The sequence below is a fragment of the Phyllostomus discolor genome, chromosome 10 (assembly GCF_004126475.2).
Source record: "Phyllostomus discolor isolate MPI-MPIP mPhyDis1 chromosome 10, mPhyDis1.pri.v3, whole genome shotgun sequence".
Classification (NCBI taxonomy): Eukaryota; Metazoa; Chordata; class Mammalia; order Chiroptera; family Phyllostomidae; genus Phyllostomus; species Phyllostomus discolor.
The window spans coordinates 53,338,396-53,356,615 of NC_040912.2; the positions used below are offsets into that span (position 1 = coordinate 53,338,396).

The window sequence follows — 18,220 nt, forward strand, 5'->3', positions numbered from 1 at the left end:
TTCATTCAAAACTATCCAGGCTATGTACTCTTGAAATGTCTTTGAGTACCACTAGTGAGTCTGAAAATCATAAGTCTAATGTAAACAATACTGAAGAAAAGATCAAATAACTGGGTTTCTTTGACAAAGTAGCAGTAGGACCTTAGACATTTGATTTGTGTAACTCCCAGTTTCCATCAATCATGTGAGGAGAGGGGAATTGAGCTAATTTTTGAAGATTCTTGACAGCTCTAAATTTCTTTAATTCCTCCTGGAAATTTTTAGCTATGTCCACGACACTGGGAAGAAGGCCACATACCAATACAGAAAGGAAAAAGGAAAGAAGGATTTGTGTGATCACTGAGGACACAATAAAGGACAAGGGAGGGACTGTTGGATATAGGTCAAGAAACCTTTTTTTAAAAAGTGTTTTTGTGTTCAGATGTATATTTGGGTTAAAATTCCAGTTTCACATTATTGTTTATATGGCTGTACACAAATCAATCTGTGAGCTTTACTCTCCTTAGCTGTTAAGGGGAAGTAAGACTGTCTACTTTGCACTTTAATATGAGACAGAAAATAAAACTTTTCTTCACTTGGTGTTAAATTTTCAAAAGCTCATCCATTTTGAAGCATGTATCAGAAGTTAATTACTCTTTATTCCTTGACAAATACTATATTGTACAGACATGTCACATTTTGTTTATCCATTCACCTGCTGATGGACACTGGAATTGTTTTCTACTTTCTGGTTATTATGAATTATGCTGGTATAAACATTCATGTACAAGTTTTGCATGAAAATATGTTTTAATCATATCTTGTGGGTGTATAGCCAGGAGTGGAATTGCTGGGGGTCGTGTTGTAATTCTACGTTTAAAATAATTGAGAACTGCCAAACTGTTTTCCAAAGTAGCTGTACCACTTTTTGCATTCCCATCAGCAGTGTATGAAGGTTTCAGTTTCTCTACATCTTTGGCAAAACTATTGATTATAGTCATTCTGGTATTTGAAGTGATATCGCATTGTGGTTTTTACCTCAATTTCCGTATGGCTACTGATATTGAGCACTTTCTCATGTCCTTGTTAGCCCTTTGTATATCTTCCTTGGAGAAATGACTTTGTGGATCCTTTAACCATTTTTTAAATTGGGTTATTATCATTCCATTATTGGGTTGTAGTAGTTCTTTATATATTCTAGATATAAGTCCCTTAATAGGTATACAAGTGTAAATATTTACAGGCTGTCTTTTGCACTTTCTTAATGGTGTCATTTGAAGAACAATTTTTTTTTTTTTAATTTTGAGAAGTCTAACTTAGCCATTTTCCTTTTTGTCATTTCTGCTTTTGGTTGGTGTCTCATCTGAGAGGGTTTTATGTAACCTAACAGTACAAATATTATTCTTATCTCTACTTTTAATTTCATAGTTTTAGCTCTTATATCTCTGATTCATTTATGTGGTATGAGATTGGGGTCCAACTTCATTCTTCTACATGTGGCTATTCAGTTGTTCCAGCACTATTTGTTTCAAAAACTATATTGAATTCCCCATTGAATATATTGGCACCCTTGTTGAAAATCATCTGACCATAAATGTAAGGGTAAATCAAATTTTAACTGCTAATTCTAATACTTTTATTGTAATACTCTGAAAACAAAGAGTCACATTGTCAGTTAAAAAAGTTCTAGTGAAAAATCATTTCTTTTGACGTACTTTAAGATTATGACCTTATTTACAAGAAATTTTAAACACAATGTAGATGAATTATTCATGTTTGTTTATGCTTTCTCCATTAACTGTTAGTTGATGTAATTAGAAATTTAAAGTATCCTTGATCTGTAGTTGAACTTCCAAAAATTCCTAAATATCTTGTCAGATTACATATCTTATGAAATTAAACATTAAAAATGTTTTCTAATACATTATGTCTCCTTTAAATTCTGACATATTCCAATGTACTGATTTATCTCTATAAGGCATAATTAATATCACATAACTGTAATATATATAGTATTGTTCCTGGGCATGAATCCTAAATTTGTGGACCAACCAAATCTCCAAATAATCACAAGAATTGCTCCAGAACAAGCATGAAAATAATTTCATTGATGGTATAGCTTTTACCTGATGGTAATGGGCCTCTAAATATGTCAATGATGAGTGTGGGAGCAGTGCATGTAAGCTTCAGTTTCACTAATGAAATTAATCTGAAAATTATAAATTTTGAATTATACTTTTATTCTGGAATATATCACACTGTGTTGTGTGCCAAGCTTCTTTATTTAAGAACAAAGTAATGAGTGATGTGGGGGATTACAATCAAGAGCATCCTTGAACTTCACCTTCCCTCCAACCAGTTCCCCAAAACTCCCTGCCCCTACACCCTTTGTGTTCTCAATTCTGTTCTTATTGAATGAAAAACTTAATCCCCAAAGCCCTGGTATAATCCAGGGTTCTCTTTCTCTAGCTTTGCCCTTTTCTTTGCACCCCCATTACTAGGACAGACAGGTATCATTTCAGTATAAATTCATGGGAAAACCAGAGTAGTGAAAGACACAGAGGGAACGTTTTCTCTCTCAGGGAAAGGGACTGACTACAGCACAGTGAACCCATAGCCTGGGGTACCAAAATGGGACCCTGGTATTAGAGGAAAGGATGCTGGTTACACCCTGAGAAAGAAGACTACAGCAGCCTCAGAATCTGCTCATTGCAAATAGTCATTGCTTGATAGTTTGCCCTTCTGGTGACAGTTGCAGAATCACACTCAGGCCACATCCTTCTCAAGCTGCTGGGTGATGTGGCTGATCTTCAGAGTGGGTTTCAAACACCTATGTCAAGATGGATTCTGAGCCTATATTTAGATTAGCAGGAAATAGTGTTATTAAATAAACTCCTTCACGGAATTAGATACCCATCATGGAAGTAAAATGGGAGCATGGGGTCACGTTGTAATATTTAGGAATTTAGTTTGGCTGTAATAAAACTGGAAAAAGCAGTGGCTTAAACATATTACCAGGTTTATATATCTTTTCCATACAGGGGTGGTTTGATAGATCCACAATATCCTCAGGGAGCCAGGCCCTTCTATCTTTTTTTCACCTAGCCATCCTTAGTATGTGCTTGTTCCTTTGTAGTCACAGGATGATTGATTGAATTCCAGTATCACATTTGAGTTCCAGAAGTAAAGTAAGGGTGAAGGGTAAGTTGGTCTTCTATTTTAAGAATTCCAAGAAGCCTCATCCAACAACTTGCATTTACATTGCATAGGCTACAATTAAAACAGTCATGCCCTGCACTTGCACCAATGGCCAGGAGATGTAGTTTTTACCTAGGCACATTTACACACCCACAGAAAATCCAGTTTTCTGTTACTTATGATCAGGAAGAAGCTATATAGGGAAGACCTTCAGCAGTTCAGTCTATCTTTCCCGTTCATAAATAGGTATCCTTCTTCTGTGTTCATTGCAGCATTGTTTACAAGAGGCAAGATATGGAAGCAACTCAAGTTCCCATCAATACATGATTAGATAAAGAAGATGTAGTACATATATACAATGGAATATTACTCAGCTGTGAAAAGAATGAAATCTTGTCATTTGTGACAACATGGATGGACCTAGAGGATTTTGTGCTAAATGAAGTAAGTCAGAGAGAGGCAACCATATATCTAAAGAACAAAAATCTCAAGGACAAGATAAAATGAACAAACACAACAGAATCTAAAGAACAAAATAAAAAAATACAGAAACAGACTCATAGACACAGAGAACAAAGTGAGGGTTGCTAGATGGATGGGGGGGTTGGGTGAAAAAAGGTGAAAGGATTAAGAAGTACAAATTGGTAGTCATAGGGATCTAAAGCACAGCATAGGGAATATATGTGTATATCAGGGTGTAAAACTCATTTTCACTGGGGGCCACATCAGCCTCATGGTTGCCTTCAAAGGGCCAATGTAATTTTAGGACTGAATAAATACAACTACTCCTTAACTAGGAGCAAGGAGCTCAGCACTGCTGCCAGGTAGAAACAAGATGCTGGGCCAGAATAAACAAGGTGGAGGGTCGGATTGACCCATGGGCCTTAAGTTTGCCACCTGTGGTATATATAGTCAATAATATTGTTAATAACTATGTATGATGCTAGGTGGGTACCAGAATTATCAGGGAAATAATTCTATAATTGTCTAACCACTATGCTATATACCTAAACTAATATAAAATAATACTAAATGTCAATTGTAGTTGAAAAATAAAATAAAAAAATAGGTATCCTTCACCTTTACTGGGCCATAAGAATTCCCCCAACTTCCCCACATTGCTCTTCTGCAAAGAGTTGAGAGCAAATGTGGGCCTCTGAACTGTGCCAAAGATGAGCATGGGAGAGGCACATTTATTACTTCAATTTTGTACTTCTTTTATTGTGGAATATTTACTGTAGTTGAGTTCAACTTAAATTTCAGGAGCACTGTTATCACTGTGAAACAGCTTGTAATTCTTAAAAGACTGGACTACTAGGCTAGACAGACAGACTTGTTTCAGGATCCGAGATCCATGTTTACTAGCAGTATACTATGGGCAAGGCACTCAATCTATGCCTGTTTTCTCATTTGTGAATGGGATAATAATTTTTACAGATAGGTTCATAATTTATATCCAAACTTAGAAACTTATGTACTGAAAAGGGGATACTATTAATAATTGTATTTGAACAAGAGGCAGAAACCAGGGCCAACCCAGGCAAACTCAGGACTTATGGTCACCCTACTTGTAGGCACTGTTGAGAAGATTAAATGAGCAAATAGATATAAAACAGCTAGCACAGAGCCTGACGACCAGTAGGTACTCAGTAAATACTAGCCACACTTGTGTATATCATGAATTGAAAAGTTCCATTATTTCAGCTTTGCTTTTCTCTCTTTCAATAATAAAATATGCTTGGTAGTCTTCCTTATATGGAGAGTAGTGGGCTGAAAAAAATGAGAGCTTAAATTTTTGCAAGACTAAGAAAAACCCTATTTGAAATCGAATAACCAGCCTCTCTAAAGGAGGAAAAATGTTGAAAGACACTGCAGAAATTCCTAGTTATAAGATTCTGGAGTGACAGTGCATGACCTATCTGTGAACTCTTTGTACCACTTAGAAACATGAAGGGAAGAATCAGAATTTTAATGATTTTTGCATTTTGCATTTCTCAAAGGTTTTGGGTCTGGGAATCTCTTTATACTTTTAAAACTTTTTGAGGTCACAAAGAAGCTTTTCTTTATCTGAAGGTATATCTATTGATATAAAATAAAATTGAGAAAATTTAAGAATATTCATTTAAAACAACAATCCCACCATATATTAACACACATGACACATTTAAATGAAGTTAATTATCTTTAAAAAACAAAAAAAATCACAGGATTATTGCTTTGCCTTTCTGTAAATCTTGTTATTACCTGGTTTAATAGAATTAAAACTAATTCTCATGACTGACTTTTATGCAATTGTTGAAATATGTGTTTTGCTAGAAATACATGAATATTATATATTTTTGAAAAGGGGGGATATATCAATAACCTTTAAGATAATTATATTTACTCTTTGACACTACACCAAAACTCCACTGTAGATTCTTGAGGGTTAGTTGTAAAGTGGAATATAAATTTATTTATTTATTTTTTTAAATTTTATTTTAATTATTGTTCAAGTACAGTTTTCTGTCTTTTACTCCCATCCCAGCCCATCTGTGGAATATAAAATTTGTATCAATGAACTTTTTGTGCTGTTACATTAGAACCTATCAGTACATCTAGTACTTTGAATGAATCTTTTATTCATTCTTTTGTAATATCCATTAGTCATTTGGAAAATACTGGTCCACTGAGTTATGCAGATATTTAAAATATTCACACATTTCAGAAACCTAATACCTAACACATTCTAGAAAGCAATGTGATACACAAGCACATATTCCATTAGCCATTAAAATGACGTCGTATCATGTCATATTGCCACTGGAAAACTCTACTATACATTTGTGAAAGAATGAGAGTGAAAAACAAATAATTATTTGCATTATTACTATGAAAATAATAATAACAAGTCATTATTATTATGAAAATAGTCTTGACTGTGCGATCCAATGAAAAGGTTTTAGTCTCAGAGCACATTTTAATAGCTGATATGGTATGATATGAACTGTTAGATAAAATAAAACAAAAACAAACCACCTTTTTTTTTAAAAAAATCCAATTTGAAGTAAAAAAAAATCCAGAAAATAATTAATTATAATACAACCAAAAAAAAACACACTAAAATATCGTCCCAAGTGCAATTTCAAGTCTCTTTATATGCAGGCAGGTAGACATTATTATAATGTATTATAAGATTATTATAAGATGGCTTCTAATATAAAGGTCTCATTTTTGGAATTTGAATTTTATTAATTACTAGTATTTCACAGCATGTGGGGCAAATATCTTTAGGGAGCTCAAAATGCTTCACTCCTTCCTCTTCTCCCCACCTCCCCCAGATAGAATCTTTGTGGATATCTGTAGATGGCCAAATCCTGTTTAAAGACATTTTAGTACATGTTGCCTGTTTGCAGCCTTCTTGCAATTTTGTTTGCAAAGTCCTATCCCTTTACTATGGATCTAGTTTTCTTTGCAAGTATAAGATAGAAGATGACGTTCTTAGGTGGAATTGGTTACCGATGTGAAGACGTGTTATGTAGACCTTGTATTTTGTTCCCTTGTTCTGTTACACCAGGCTTTTCAAAGTAGGATGGTGGGGCAGGTTGATCTTTCATGGAAAAAAAAATCCCTTGCTAACTAGTTTTTAGCAGAAGGCTGGCTATAGGCCCTCCACTCAGCATTTGCCAGCCATTGTTTTAAGCATTCTGCTCCAAACTTTTCAATTTCCAAGTGCCACTTCCTTTGTCTACACAGTAGGTTGCCACCAGGCGGCTCACCTGGGGCCTACCCTCCTGAGAAATGCTCTGACTGATGTCTAGCGTACCTATTCCTCTGCCTCCTCCTTTATCCTTCAGCGACAAACATCCTTTGTATTCATTCTTTCACTTACGTTGTTCTTAGTTTAGATCAGACCAATTTGAGATAGTGTTAATAGATGTGAAGCCTATTAAAGTTACTTACACTAGGTATGACTGATAGACAACCACGTTTAAGAACTGAAAACCAACTGAAGGTCTGAATAAATAAATCTGCAAATGGGTGACTACATGTAGCCATTTGGATGGACTGCTTAGCTTTCTTTTCAAACTGAGCCATATTAAAAACCAATAAGCCACTTAGATTTTAACTCAGTTATTCTAAGCGTCAACCTGTAAATGAAAGGCAAGCCTGGTAAAACAAGAAGAGAGATGTGAGGTCCCTAAATGTTTACTTTCGGCTGCATAACAGATTTAGATATTAAGGAGAAAGTGCGTGAAGTGCTAAGAGGGCAGCCCTCATTTGAGCAAGTTGTTTTGATTTCGAGTCCTCTGTTAATAATTCTGAGATTTTTCAGTAGTCTTTTTTGACATTTCATTATTCCCCGGATTAGTTTAAGGCCTTTTTTCTTTTAAGCCTTAAATTTCCGTGTTATCAAAACTTGACACAGTGATTTCTAAGTGTGGTTTTAGGTAAGATGGGGCCTCGATCTTGGGTATACGTGAATCGATTAAGTTAACGCCATCTCCGCCCTCTTTTACAGGGTGCTGCCTTTCTGTTCTCTCCACTATTCCAAACCCAGGGCTTGGTTGAAGGTAGAGAGTGGGTTAACTACCTAGCTCGAAGGACCACCAATGGCATTATTCCTGTCAAAGTCTCCAGAGTTTGGTCCTCTTGCCGTGAAATTTCAACAGGCAGGAAGTGCGGCGCCCGCAGACCATCGGAGCCAGCACTGCGCGCCGGACGGCAAGCAACGGGAATCACTAGCATGCCTTTACCACGAGTCTCAAGCGACTGCAGCCAGCAGTGAAACATGCCTCTCTTTCTTCAGCCCTTCTTCACAAATAGTCCCACCCTCACCGGAAGTGGAGAGGTTTGTACGTTACACCACGTCCGGTCAGAACGACCGTAGCAGGCAGGAGCGAGCACGCTGGTGTGAGGCAACTTTGTTCCCGCCTCCTTTGCCCCCACACCACTTACCTTCGGCTTCCTCGGAGCGTGACTTGCGTGCGCGCTCCCGGTCTTGCGTCAGGACCGGAGGAAGGCCGAAAGAGGGAGGGTGGAAAGGAGTGGTTGTAAGGTTGGGGCCCAACCAGCCAGTCCCGTCGCTCTCGCTCCCGCAGTCGGGAGCGTAGAGGGAAGGGGAGGAGCAATCCGGGGCCGGCCGCGTAAACCAGAACCTCCTCGTGGGAGGGGGAGGGAGCGGAGGAGAGGGGCAGCTTCCGCCACCTTTGCTCCCGCCGGCGGAAGAAGAAAGTCAGGGCTCAAACCCACCGCCACAGACTCCGAAAAGCCTTCCCCGCCCCCATCTCCCGGAAACAACATCCGCTCAACCCCTGCACACTCGCAGCCCCAACTGAGAGTCGAAGCCCGGTTGCCTTGCTTCACCTCGCTGCCCGGGCCGCAGAGTGCGCGAGGGCCCAGGCCGGGAGTTGTCAAGACCCAGCTACAGCCGAGGCGCCAGCCGTGTGTCGCCGCCACCCCTGGAGGACGACGTCGACGCTGAGGAGGCGGTGGCGGAGGCGTGTTGTTGTCTTGCCCACTCCCCTCCCCTGAACTCGCACCCAACGTCAGGGCGCGATGGAGTGAAGCGAAGGCGAAGGTGGTACTTCCGTGTTGCGCTGCTAAAGCTGAGCGCGGCCAAGGCCGTTCCCCAACCCTCGGGGGCACTTGGAGGACTCCGGAATCCCTCGCAAGTCAGCGCTGTGCATCTGGTGTTTTTGCTGCTGAGGATAGGGCGACAAGCACGATCAGGACTTCTGCCGCCCGGATTCCTGCTGCCTTCAGGCCTGGAGGCCGCTGCGTACCTCAGTGTGATCTGGAACCCAGGGACCCGAGTCCTGACCCGGATTATCGTGGCGTGTCTCACAGGCCGCCCTGGTGCTCAGTGTCCCTCCGCCGTCTCCTCTGTTGTTTCCGGCGGGAGAAATGGCCAGGATCTGATCCGGGAGGAGGCCGCACCCGCGCCGCTCTCTGCGGCGAGCTCTAGGCAATGCCGAGTAGCTCGGACACGGCGCTGGGGGGAGGCGGGGGGCCTGAGCTGGGCGGAGAAGAAGTTGGAGGAACGCCGCAAGCGTAGGCGATTCCTGTCCCCTCAGCAGCCGCCGCTGCTGTTGCCGCTCCTGCAGCCGCAGCTCCTGCAACCGCCGCCGCCCCCCGCCGCCTCTGCTCTTCCTGGCTGCTCCCGGCACGGCCGCCGCCGCCGCAGCCGCCGCCGCCGCGGCCTCCTCCTCTTGCTTCAGCCCGGGCCCCCCCTCTGGAGGTCAAGCGGCTGGCGAGAGGCAAGAGGCGCCCAGGAGGGCGGCAGAAGCGGCGCCGCGGGCCCCGCGCCGGGCAGGAGGCGGAGAAGCGTCGGGTCTTCCTCGCTGCCCCAGCCGCAGCAGGACGGCGGTGGCGGTGCTAGTAGCGGTGGGGGTGTGACCCCACTGGTGGAATACGAGGATGTGAGCTCTCAGTCCGAGCAGGGGCTGCTGCTGGGGGGAGCCAGCGCGGCAGCGGCGGCGACGGCTGCCGGGGGAACGGGGGGCAGCGGCGGGAGTCCGGCCTCCTCCTCCGGCACCCAGAGGCGCGGGGAGGGGTCCGGGCGCAGGCCCCGCCGGGACCGTCGCCGCAGCAGTGGCCGCAGCAAGGAGCGCCACCCGCGAGCACGGCGGCGGGACGGGCAGCGAGGCAGCAGTGAGGCTTCGAAGTCCCGCAGCCGCCACAGCCACAGCGGCGAGGAGCGGGCGAGGCAACCAAGAGCGGTGGCAGTAGCAGCAGCAGCGGTGGCCGCCGGAAAAGTGCCTCGGCCACGTCTAGCAGTAGTAGCAGCCGCAAGGACCGAGACCTGAAGGCTCACCGGAGCCGGACTAAGTCGTCCAAGGAGCCGCCTTCGGCCTACAAAGAGCCGCCCAAGGCCTACCGGGAGGAAAAGACCGAGCCCAAAGCCTACAGGCGGCGGCAGCGGTCCCTGAGCCCCCTGGGAGGCCGGGACGACAGCCCAGTTTCCCACAGGGCCTCGCAGAGCCTGAGGTGCCGCAAGTCCCCCAGCCCGGCAGGAGGTGGCAGCAGCCCTTACTCGCGGCGGCTGCCGCGCTCCCCAAGCCCTTACAGCCGCCGGCGCTCCCCCAGCTACAGTCGCCACAGCTCTTACGAGCGGGGGCGGCGACGTGTCTCCCAGCCCCTACAGCAGCAGCAGCTGGCGTCGCTCCCGGAGCCCTTACAGCCCTGTGATCAGGTGAGTCGGCTGTCTCTTGCGTTTGTCTTTGGCTGGGCTGGCCGGATCCCCAGAGGGCAGGGGCTCTTTAAAACTACCCAAGACTAGAAATAGAAACCAAATTCGGACACGCTTCAAGTAAGTGTTAATAGGCGTTTGGCGCCCCTGACACCTTTTAGGGGGTTGGAAGGACAGAGCAACAGGTTCAACAGAGCTTTTCTTCTCGCTGGTAAGGAAGATATGTAAGGAAGAGTTCAAAGTTTAAACTTGTTGCTTTAACGTACGAACAGGTTTCTCTCGACTGCTTTTGGTTTTTCGGCGCAATTTGTCATTCTTTTGGAGACTCTGAAGACGTTTCATTGTTGGAGATTTAGGAATGAACTGGAGTTTAGAGGTTAAATATAAAGGATAATTTGAATCACGTGCTGATGTCAGAATTAAATACAGATTGTAAATGTGTCAACGATGGGAAAGCAGCCTTTCTGTAAAGTTCATTCTTTTAATATATGCATAAAGCTTATAGTTTTAAATTCTGAAGATAAGGAAGATAATCCACTTTGTGATATTCTTGTGTGGAATAGTTTCTTATGCAGTCTTTCAAGGTCAGAATTTCAGAAAAAAATAGATTGTGGTTTCTGTGTTGATTTGTGATGACATCCTGTTGCTAATAACATAAATGTAATCTGGTTGATGTAGTCCAGTATGTAATCAAGTGAAGGGTTTAGGACATTCTAAACTCATTTACACTTTCTTTCAAGTAAAATGGACCTTTAAATATCAGAGTCTTTGTTCAGAAAATTTTAAAAGGTATAATTTAACCTAGTGAATGAAGTTGGAGTAAATCTGTCATATAGTTATTAGACCCTGCTGGTTATATAATATTCTCTAAAAGATGTATGAACGTTGCTATATACTTACTGTTAAGCAAAGTAAATTAAAAATAACTTTTTAGTATTTTGCATGTTCTCGTATTCCTTAAGATATCTGGAAACTCTAGGCCTTATAGTTTAGAATTTTGCAAAATGACCTTTGCATTGATTGTTTTCTTACTGATCTTAGTTTTCAGTAATGACAAATGAATGCTGAGTACCTCAATGTATGAGTTATGTTGCCTCTCAGTACAGAATATGTACCTGATTAGCAGATGCTTATCAAGTGTCAACCTAATAAATGTTTGTAAAGATGTGATGTGTATAGAGGTAAAGGGTGTGTTTGTCTTTAAACCAAAACAGCTGTATAAATCTCTTCATTCTCAAAATGTTCAAGCACACTTAAAATGCTAGTTGATTGATGCTTTAAGCAAAGACTATCAACATTGAAAAGTTATTTCACCAGAGTTATCCTTTATATCTTGTAAGACCTTATATTTTATTTTTCATTAAGATATTTTAGGTTTGCCAAAAGGTTTGCTGTTTTGGGTTTTTTTTTTAGTAGAATTTGTTTTTGAAAACTGATTAGGTTAAATTTCAGGACATTAGATAGGAATTTTAAGTGTATGATGCAATTTTGAGAATTGATTCTGTGTTTATTGGGCTTTTTAGTTGCCGGATACTTTAGTCAGTTCCTTTATTATCTAATAGTGCTATGTATTTTATGTTATGTGTGATTAGGATTATTCATATTTAGCAAATATTTATTGAGCATATATTACATGCTAGGTACTGCTTAGGGACTTCGATATAGCAGTGAAGAAAGACAAGGTCCTTGCCCTCATGAAGCTTGTGCTCTAGAGGACAGTTCATTACTGAAATCTTTTCATGGTGTTTATATTGACCACTAGTATTTCTACAGAATTGTCTTTGGAATAAGCTTTAGAATATTTTAGTGAACGTTCTTGACAGCAGACCATTTGGTGTGTACCAGAATACATCTAGAGGTGGGAAGACATTGCTTTGAAGACAGCCTGTTTCATTAGATTTAGGAATCAAGTTCTAGTCTTGGTTTGCCCAGGGTCTTAGAAGGACCCTGAAGACTCACTTCCCTAAATCATAGCAGGGAAATACTTGTGGTTTCATTTTTGTTTTAATTTCAAAAATTAAATGAAAATTTGCATTTTGTGATGTGTAGAATCAGACTTACAGAAATCTGATGTGATTGAGCTATTATTAAAAGCTTTAATTGTTAGAATTCTTTATATTGAAACAGAAGTACACCTCTGTCACTTCTCATTGCTTCAAGTTTAACAATTTGGAATGATAGGGAGCAAACATGTATGCTACCTCTTTAAAATGTAAAGACAGTTGCTGTGTCTTCTGAGTCTTCTCTTGGTCAAAAAACTAATTTTTCATAAGGTACGGTTTTTAGATTTTCCACATTATATGTCGTTTGTCAAATGTCCTGCATAAAATGTGGGGCCCAGAATTTATAGCTAAAACAGTTGATTGAAAATTTTAAGATTTTTAAATATAGCAAATGTATTAATTATTGTTTAGGAACAATTACTTGAACTCACTTGTCCAGTTTAATACAAAAAGTTTTATTTACTTTTAGAATTGAGTAAATGTGGTAGGTGGCCCGTGTTGTTTAATGAATAGGCTGTTGGATTGGGAGGTCCATGAAGGCAATCAGCCTCTTGCCCACCATTGAAATCCTAGTGTTCAGCATAGTGTCTGGCCCAAGTAGACTCTTAATACTTGTTGAATGGGTAAATGAAGGGAAGATGGACTTTACTGAGCATATGAAATATTATGGGTCATGTGTGATGCTGCAGGAAATAGCATTGGGTTTTTTCCCAGCCCACATGGAGCTTACGTATTACTAAATTGTCAATGTAGATATTTTTAAGGAAATGCATACACATTCAAAATACTAGTATTGAAACCATGATATTGATATTTTTCTTGGTGTTAGTTTCTAGAATAAATCCTCTTTGCCTTCATCTGAGTCTTCACTTCAGTTTTTTGCTCAAGCTTTTCTTTTAATCAGTCCTTTAGCTTTACTTTTTCCCTTATATAACCAATTTACCGTACTTTCTTTACTACTTTATTGTTGGAGTATAGGAAGCCACATAATTTTGCTCATTGGCCCTATAATAAATTTGAGGGTGTATATAAAGAGGAGGGGCTGTTTAGGGAGGGAGTGGTACTAACACTTGTGTTTTACTATGTGCCAGGTATTAATTAATAAATACTTAATGTACATTTACCTCCAAAACCCATATGGTAGTTAGAAACATTTCTATTGATAATTTGGGAAATGAAAACTCTAAAAAGTTAGAGATTTGTTCCAAGGTCAACTTGGATTGGTCTGATTCTAAAGTACGTGCTCTTGATATTATGCTATTGAGAACCTCACCTGGTATTCAAGGAGCGGACTACCTCACATAATGATTTGTTTTGCTAAAATTCAACCTCTATTTTGATATTTATGTATTAATTTCTCTTTTCCTGGACATCATTGCAGCATTTTGAAGATTAAAAAAAAGACCAATTCCTCTAAAAATTATTTCAGTCATTTTGTCTTTACTAATTTGTAGCTTTTATGAATACAGGGCTAAAAACATTTAGACATTAAAGACATTACTTACACTTAGTTATTGATGGTTGTTTTCCAGTGAGATTTCTTGATCTGAAGTCACTCAAGTCAGATCAGGCACAATTAGTACAATAAATTGTTATACAAAATTGGTTCTCTCTTTGAACCTGTGGAAGTTCTATTCCACCAAGAAGTAGCAGAGACTCAATTATAGAATAATTTCAAGACCCCGAAAATCTAACGCTGGGTAGACCCTAGATGTAAAGAAGTGAATTTATTAGTATTCACTTGCATATGATATGGGGTACCTCTGTCATGGATTATTTAGTGTTTTGTCCTAAAAACTAGTATTGTAAAATATGTAAAATGAAGACATTCCAGAATTTTAAAAAAGAAGCTCCTAACACTCATAAAATGCTACTGATTTAATGTGTACTTAATAGAAATGTCAAAGTATCTTTTGATGAAAGAAATTCTTAAAATGCTTTTTAAAAGTGTCCAAAATATAGGATACTAGAATAAATGCAGAAACACTCAGAAGGGAGGAAAATTGAAATGAACTCTCTGAAGTCTCCAAACCTTTAATCACTCTTCATTCTCAAGAAGACCTTGGGGTTTTCTCTGACCAAACCTTACAGTGTTTACATCTACTCAGTCCTTACCACATTTTTGTTCTAGTGCCAATACTTATTCATTCCTAGCACCTTAGTTCAGGCCCTAATTTTTTATCATACTTTCTCTTAGTATTATTTTCTTCCCAATTCATCTATTCTTTTCTTCCTAATTCATTCTTTATTAATAGAGTTTTCCTAAAACCTTGGTTAGATTGTGTCACTTTCAGTATATAGAATTAAGTCCAAGCTTTTTAATGTGTTATTAGGTAATATCTTCTATGATCTAATCCCATTCTGTCAGATTCTATTTTTAGAGGCACTTTTATTTCTGTGCATTTTTATTTGTGCTGTTATTTTAAATGCCTTTTTTTTTCCTCTTTTCTGACTCCAGGTTTGCATTCAAAACCCAGCTCAAATTTCACCATTTTGTGACCTTTTTTCATTGTCTAGAAAAAGTTCATTCCTTTCTTATATTCCATAGCACTTGGCTTTATCATTGTTATGAGCTTTAAAAAAACCTATTTTATGTTCTGATTATTTGATTGACTATGTTTGTATTTTTCTTGCTAGATTGTAAGCTGCTAGAGGACAAATTCCAAAAGTGTATTAGTGGTTGAATTAATTGACATATTGGTAGCATTTTTCTTCACAGATTTATGCAAATCAACCTTTGCACAGATACTGGTTGTGCTTCTGAACTTGCAGTTTTAGTTCACACACACTCTAGGACAAGGGAAATAATTCCTTTGATTTATAAGAAGAGAATTTAAGAACCTTCTAGCTTTTTCTTTACTGGAATGAGTGGAGGATGCTAGGAGTCACTTTTAGCGTGAATAGAATAAATTCAGACCTAGTGTTTATATTTTATGTTGTGTGCTGACTATGATAAATAACGTGGTTCTTTTGGTGATAACTTTGTGAGCAGTTTGTATGTCAGGCTTTTCTTTTCAAGATTTTATTTGTTTATTTTTAGACAAGCAAAGGTGGGGGAGAGAGGGAGAGAAACATCAGTGTGTGGTTGCACTTGTGTGCCCCCTGCTGGGACCTGGCCCATGACCAAGGCATGTGCTCTGACTGGAAATTGAACCAGCGACCTTTGGTTTGCAGGCGGACACTCTCAGTCCCCTGAGCCACGCTAGCCAGGGCTCAAGCTTTTATTTCTTAAATCTGAAAAATTGTAGCTGTTTCTCAAAAACCAGTTTAAAATAGATGTTGCTTAACATTCACTGTTTAAGACCGTTTAATATTTTCTCTTGTATACTTTTTCTGTAACTATCACTTAAGTTTTGTTGTTATTTCCTTTTGGTTGGCTTTGTTTTGTATGTAGATATTTGTAAGCTTTAAAGTAGAGGTTAGAAGCAGAAATATCAAGCTAGAATCAGAAGTATTTGCTGTGATTTTTGTTCCTTAAATTTCTAATTGTGCACATCTAAATTGTGAGATAATCTGATATTCTTAATATATTTGGAAAATAAAATGAATGTAGATTAGAGGGTAAAATGTAGGTTAAAAAACTGCAATGTTTAGAAAATGGAAAAGAAAATGGTAGTAAGGTAAAGTGGAAATAGTTAATGGGCTGCATGCCTCTCCACTTTTCTGTTTCTCGTTTGTAATTGCAAATGGGCACTTTCACTGAGATATTTTATTGACACTCCAAACTTAATTTATCTAACGATAAATTATTTTGCTCTCATGGAGTCATTTTTTCAGACATTCCTTGTCTTTTTTCACTTGTTTACAAAGATAATAGAGGCTTATGGTAGAAATTTTCAGTTCGTATAGAAAACTGTAAGAGATTAAAGTCCCCCTGAGTCCAACCACTTGAGATGATCATTCTTGACATTTTGATGAATAGTCATGTTTCTATGTATATATACATAGAAACATAGGATTTTACATAAATGGGGACATACTGCAATGCTGTTTTGTACCCTGTACTCCATAGTATATTCTTTTTATTGGCTCCTAGTATTCCATTGTATGGATATACCATAACTTTTGGGCCAAATCTGTTTTGCTATCATCATCATCATCATTTTGCTATGTGTATGTATTTGTTGCAAATTTTGTGTGTATTTGTTCCATATCTTCTAGATTGGATTTCCCAGGGGTAGAATTATTGGGCCAAAAATGTGTGCACATTTGTAGTTTTGGTGATGCATATTCAGAAGGCTTTTTATCAATTTGTGTCTTCAGCATTGTGAGAGTACCCATTTTCTCAGTTGCACCATCAGTTGGAGTTGTCAGTTATCCATTATTGTTTTCCTTTGCATTTCTTTAACATCTTATAAGACTGAATTTATTTTCATCTGTTTTTTGGATGTTCTAATTTCTTGATTAATTTTTGTTTGTTTTCTTACTAATTTATAAGAGCCCTTTTTATATTAGAGAAAGTAACTGTGTGTGTGTAGCATAAGCAGATATTTTATGGGTTTGTCTTTTAACCTTGTTCATGTTTTAAGAAGTTTTTATTTACGTATCTGTGCATGCATTTTTAAGAGGTAGTAGGCTCTCCTAGGCACCCAGTGCCCAAACAAGTAATACTTATCTTGTCTCCCTCCCCACTTCTAATTAATTGCTTGTTCTGCTGATCCTTTTGCAGTGGTCTCTAGTCCTCAATTACTTTGACATGCCTTGGTGTATGGGTTGGATCTGCATGATTTGGGTCATTACTCTCTGAGCCCTTCCTGTTTGCTGCATTCAAATTAATCTTAAAATGCCGTTTTGGTTCTGTCATTTTCCTATAAAACATATTTACAGAATCAAATTCTTGAACTGGACTTTTAAGATTCACCACTCCAGACTGTCCTTTTTATAAATATGCTGATCATAATACAAACTGGCCTCCTTAGTCTTCCCTCCCCTTCTCTTTTCTTCCCTTCTTCCTTCCTTTTTTCTTCCCTTCCTGCCTCCCTCCACTCCATGTGGGTGAATAGAATTTCCTCCCTGCCCCTTATTATATGTCATTCAGTTGTCATACTGTCTAGTGTTTTTTATGTAAATAAAAGCAAGTATGAATATATGTTCTCATTTTCTTTTGTACGCTTTTATACAGAAGGCAGCATGTTATTATAACCTGTTCTGTAACTTGCTTTTTGTTCTAAGAGAATGTCCTGGGATCATTCCATTTTGGTACAAGAAGAGCTAGCTTCCTCATTTCTTTTATCGGAGCTGCATAATATTCCATTGTGTGGATGGCTGCCTCCTAGTTTATCAAACCAGTTCCTTTCAAATGAACACTTGAGTTGTTTCTAGTATTTGCTATTACAAGCAATACTTCAGTGAACAAAGGCAGATTTTTAAAGGGTTGCACAGCAATGCATTTGTTACTTAAAATGAGATTATTCTTCATTCTTAGAATGCTGGTTGGTTTTATTCTTTGATAAATTCCAAATTACTGGTTTTCATTGGTGATGGGACTGACAGCCCTTCTTAATTCAAGAATCATTACCCTGTGGAGGCCTACTGCTCTATATTAGGTTTATTTTAATAATAAAAACTGGAAATTTTAATAGTGAAATCTACCTAAAGCCCTTTTGCTCAAGAAGTCTGTAATAACTGCCAATGGCAGCTGTAGAGCAATTTAATAGCATAATTGTGAATGAGATAAATTGTACCTCCAATTCTTCTTTAAAAAAAATTTTACCCATCTCCCCCAACATCCTCCCCTTTGACAACCATCAGCTTGTCCTTTATATATATGGGTCTAGACTCATTACTATTTAAAAAATGTGGAATTGTAAGCCCCCTATACCTTAATGTATGCCCTTTCCTCCAGTTCTGTTGCCAGTTCTTCCAACCA

General features: G+C 39.3%; 1 protein-coding gene across 1 annotated transcript in view; it reads left to right on the forward strand.

Moving 5' to 3' along the window:
- Positions 1–8,985: 8,985 nt before the first annotated feature.
- The window catches only part of CDK13 (cyclin dependent kinase 13), a 142,781-nt gene continuing 133,546 nt past the window's right edge, over positions 8,986–18,220 (forward strand). Inside the window, 7 exon segments of the mRNA XM_036010810.1 lie at positions 8,986–9,163; positions 9,165–9,287; positions 9,289–9,384; positions 9,386–9,496; positions 9,498–9,878; positions 9,881–10,273; positions 10,275–10,351. Of these exon segments, the coding sequence (XP_035866703.1) occupies positions 9,128–9,163; positions 9,165–9,287; positions 9,289–9,384; positions 9,386–9,496; positions 9,498–9,878; positions 9,881–10,273; positions 10,275–10,351 (1,217 nt within the window). The 5' untranslated portion in view covers positions 8,986–9,127.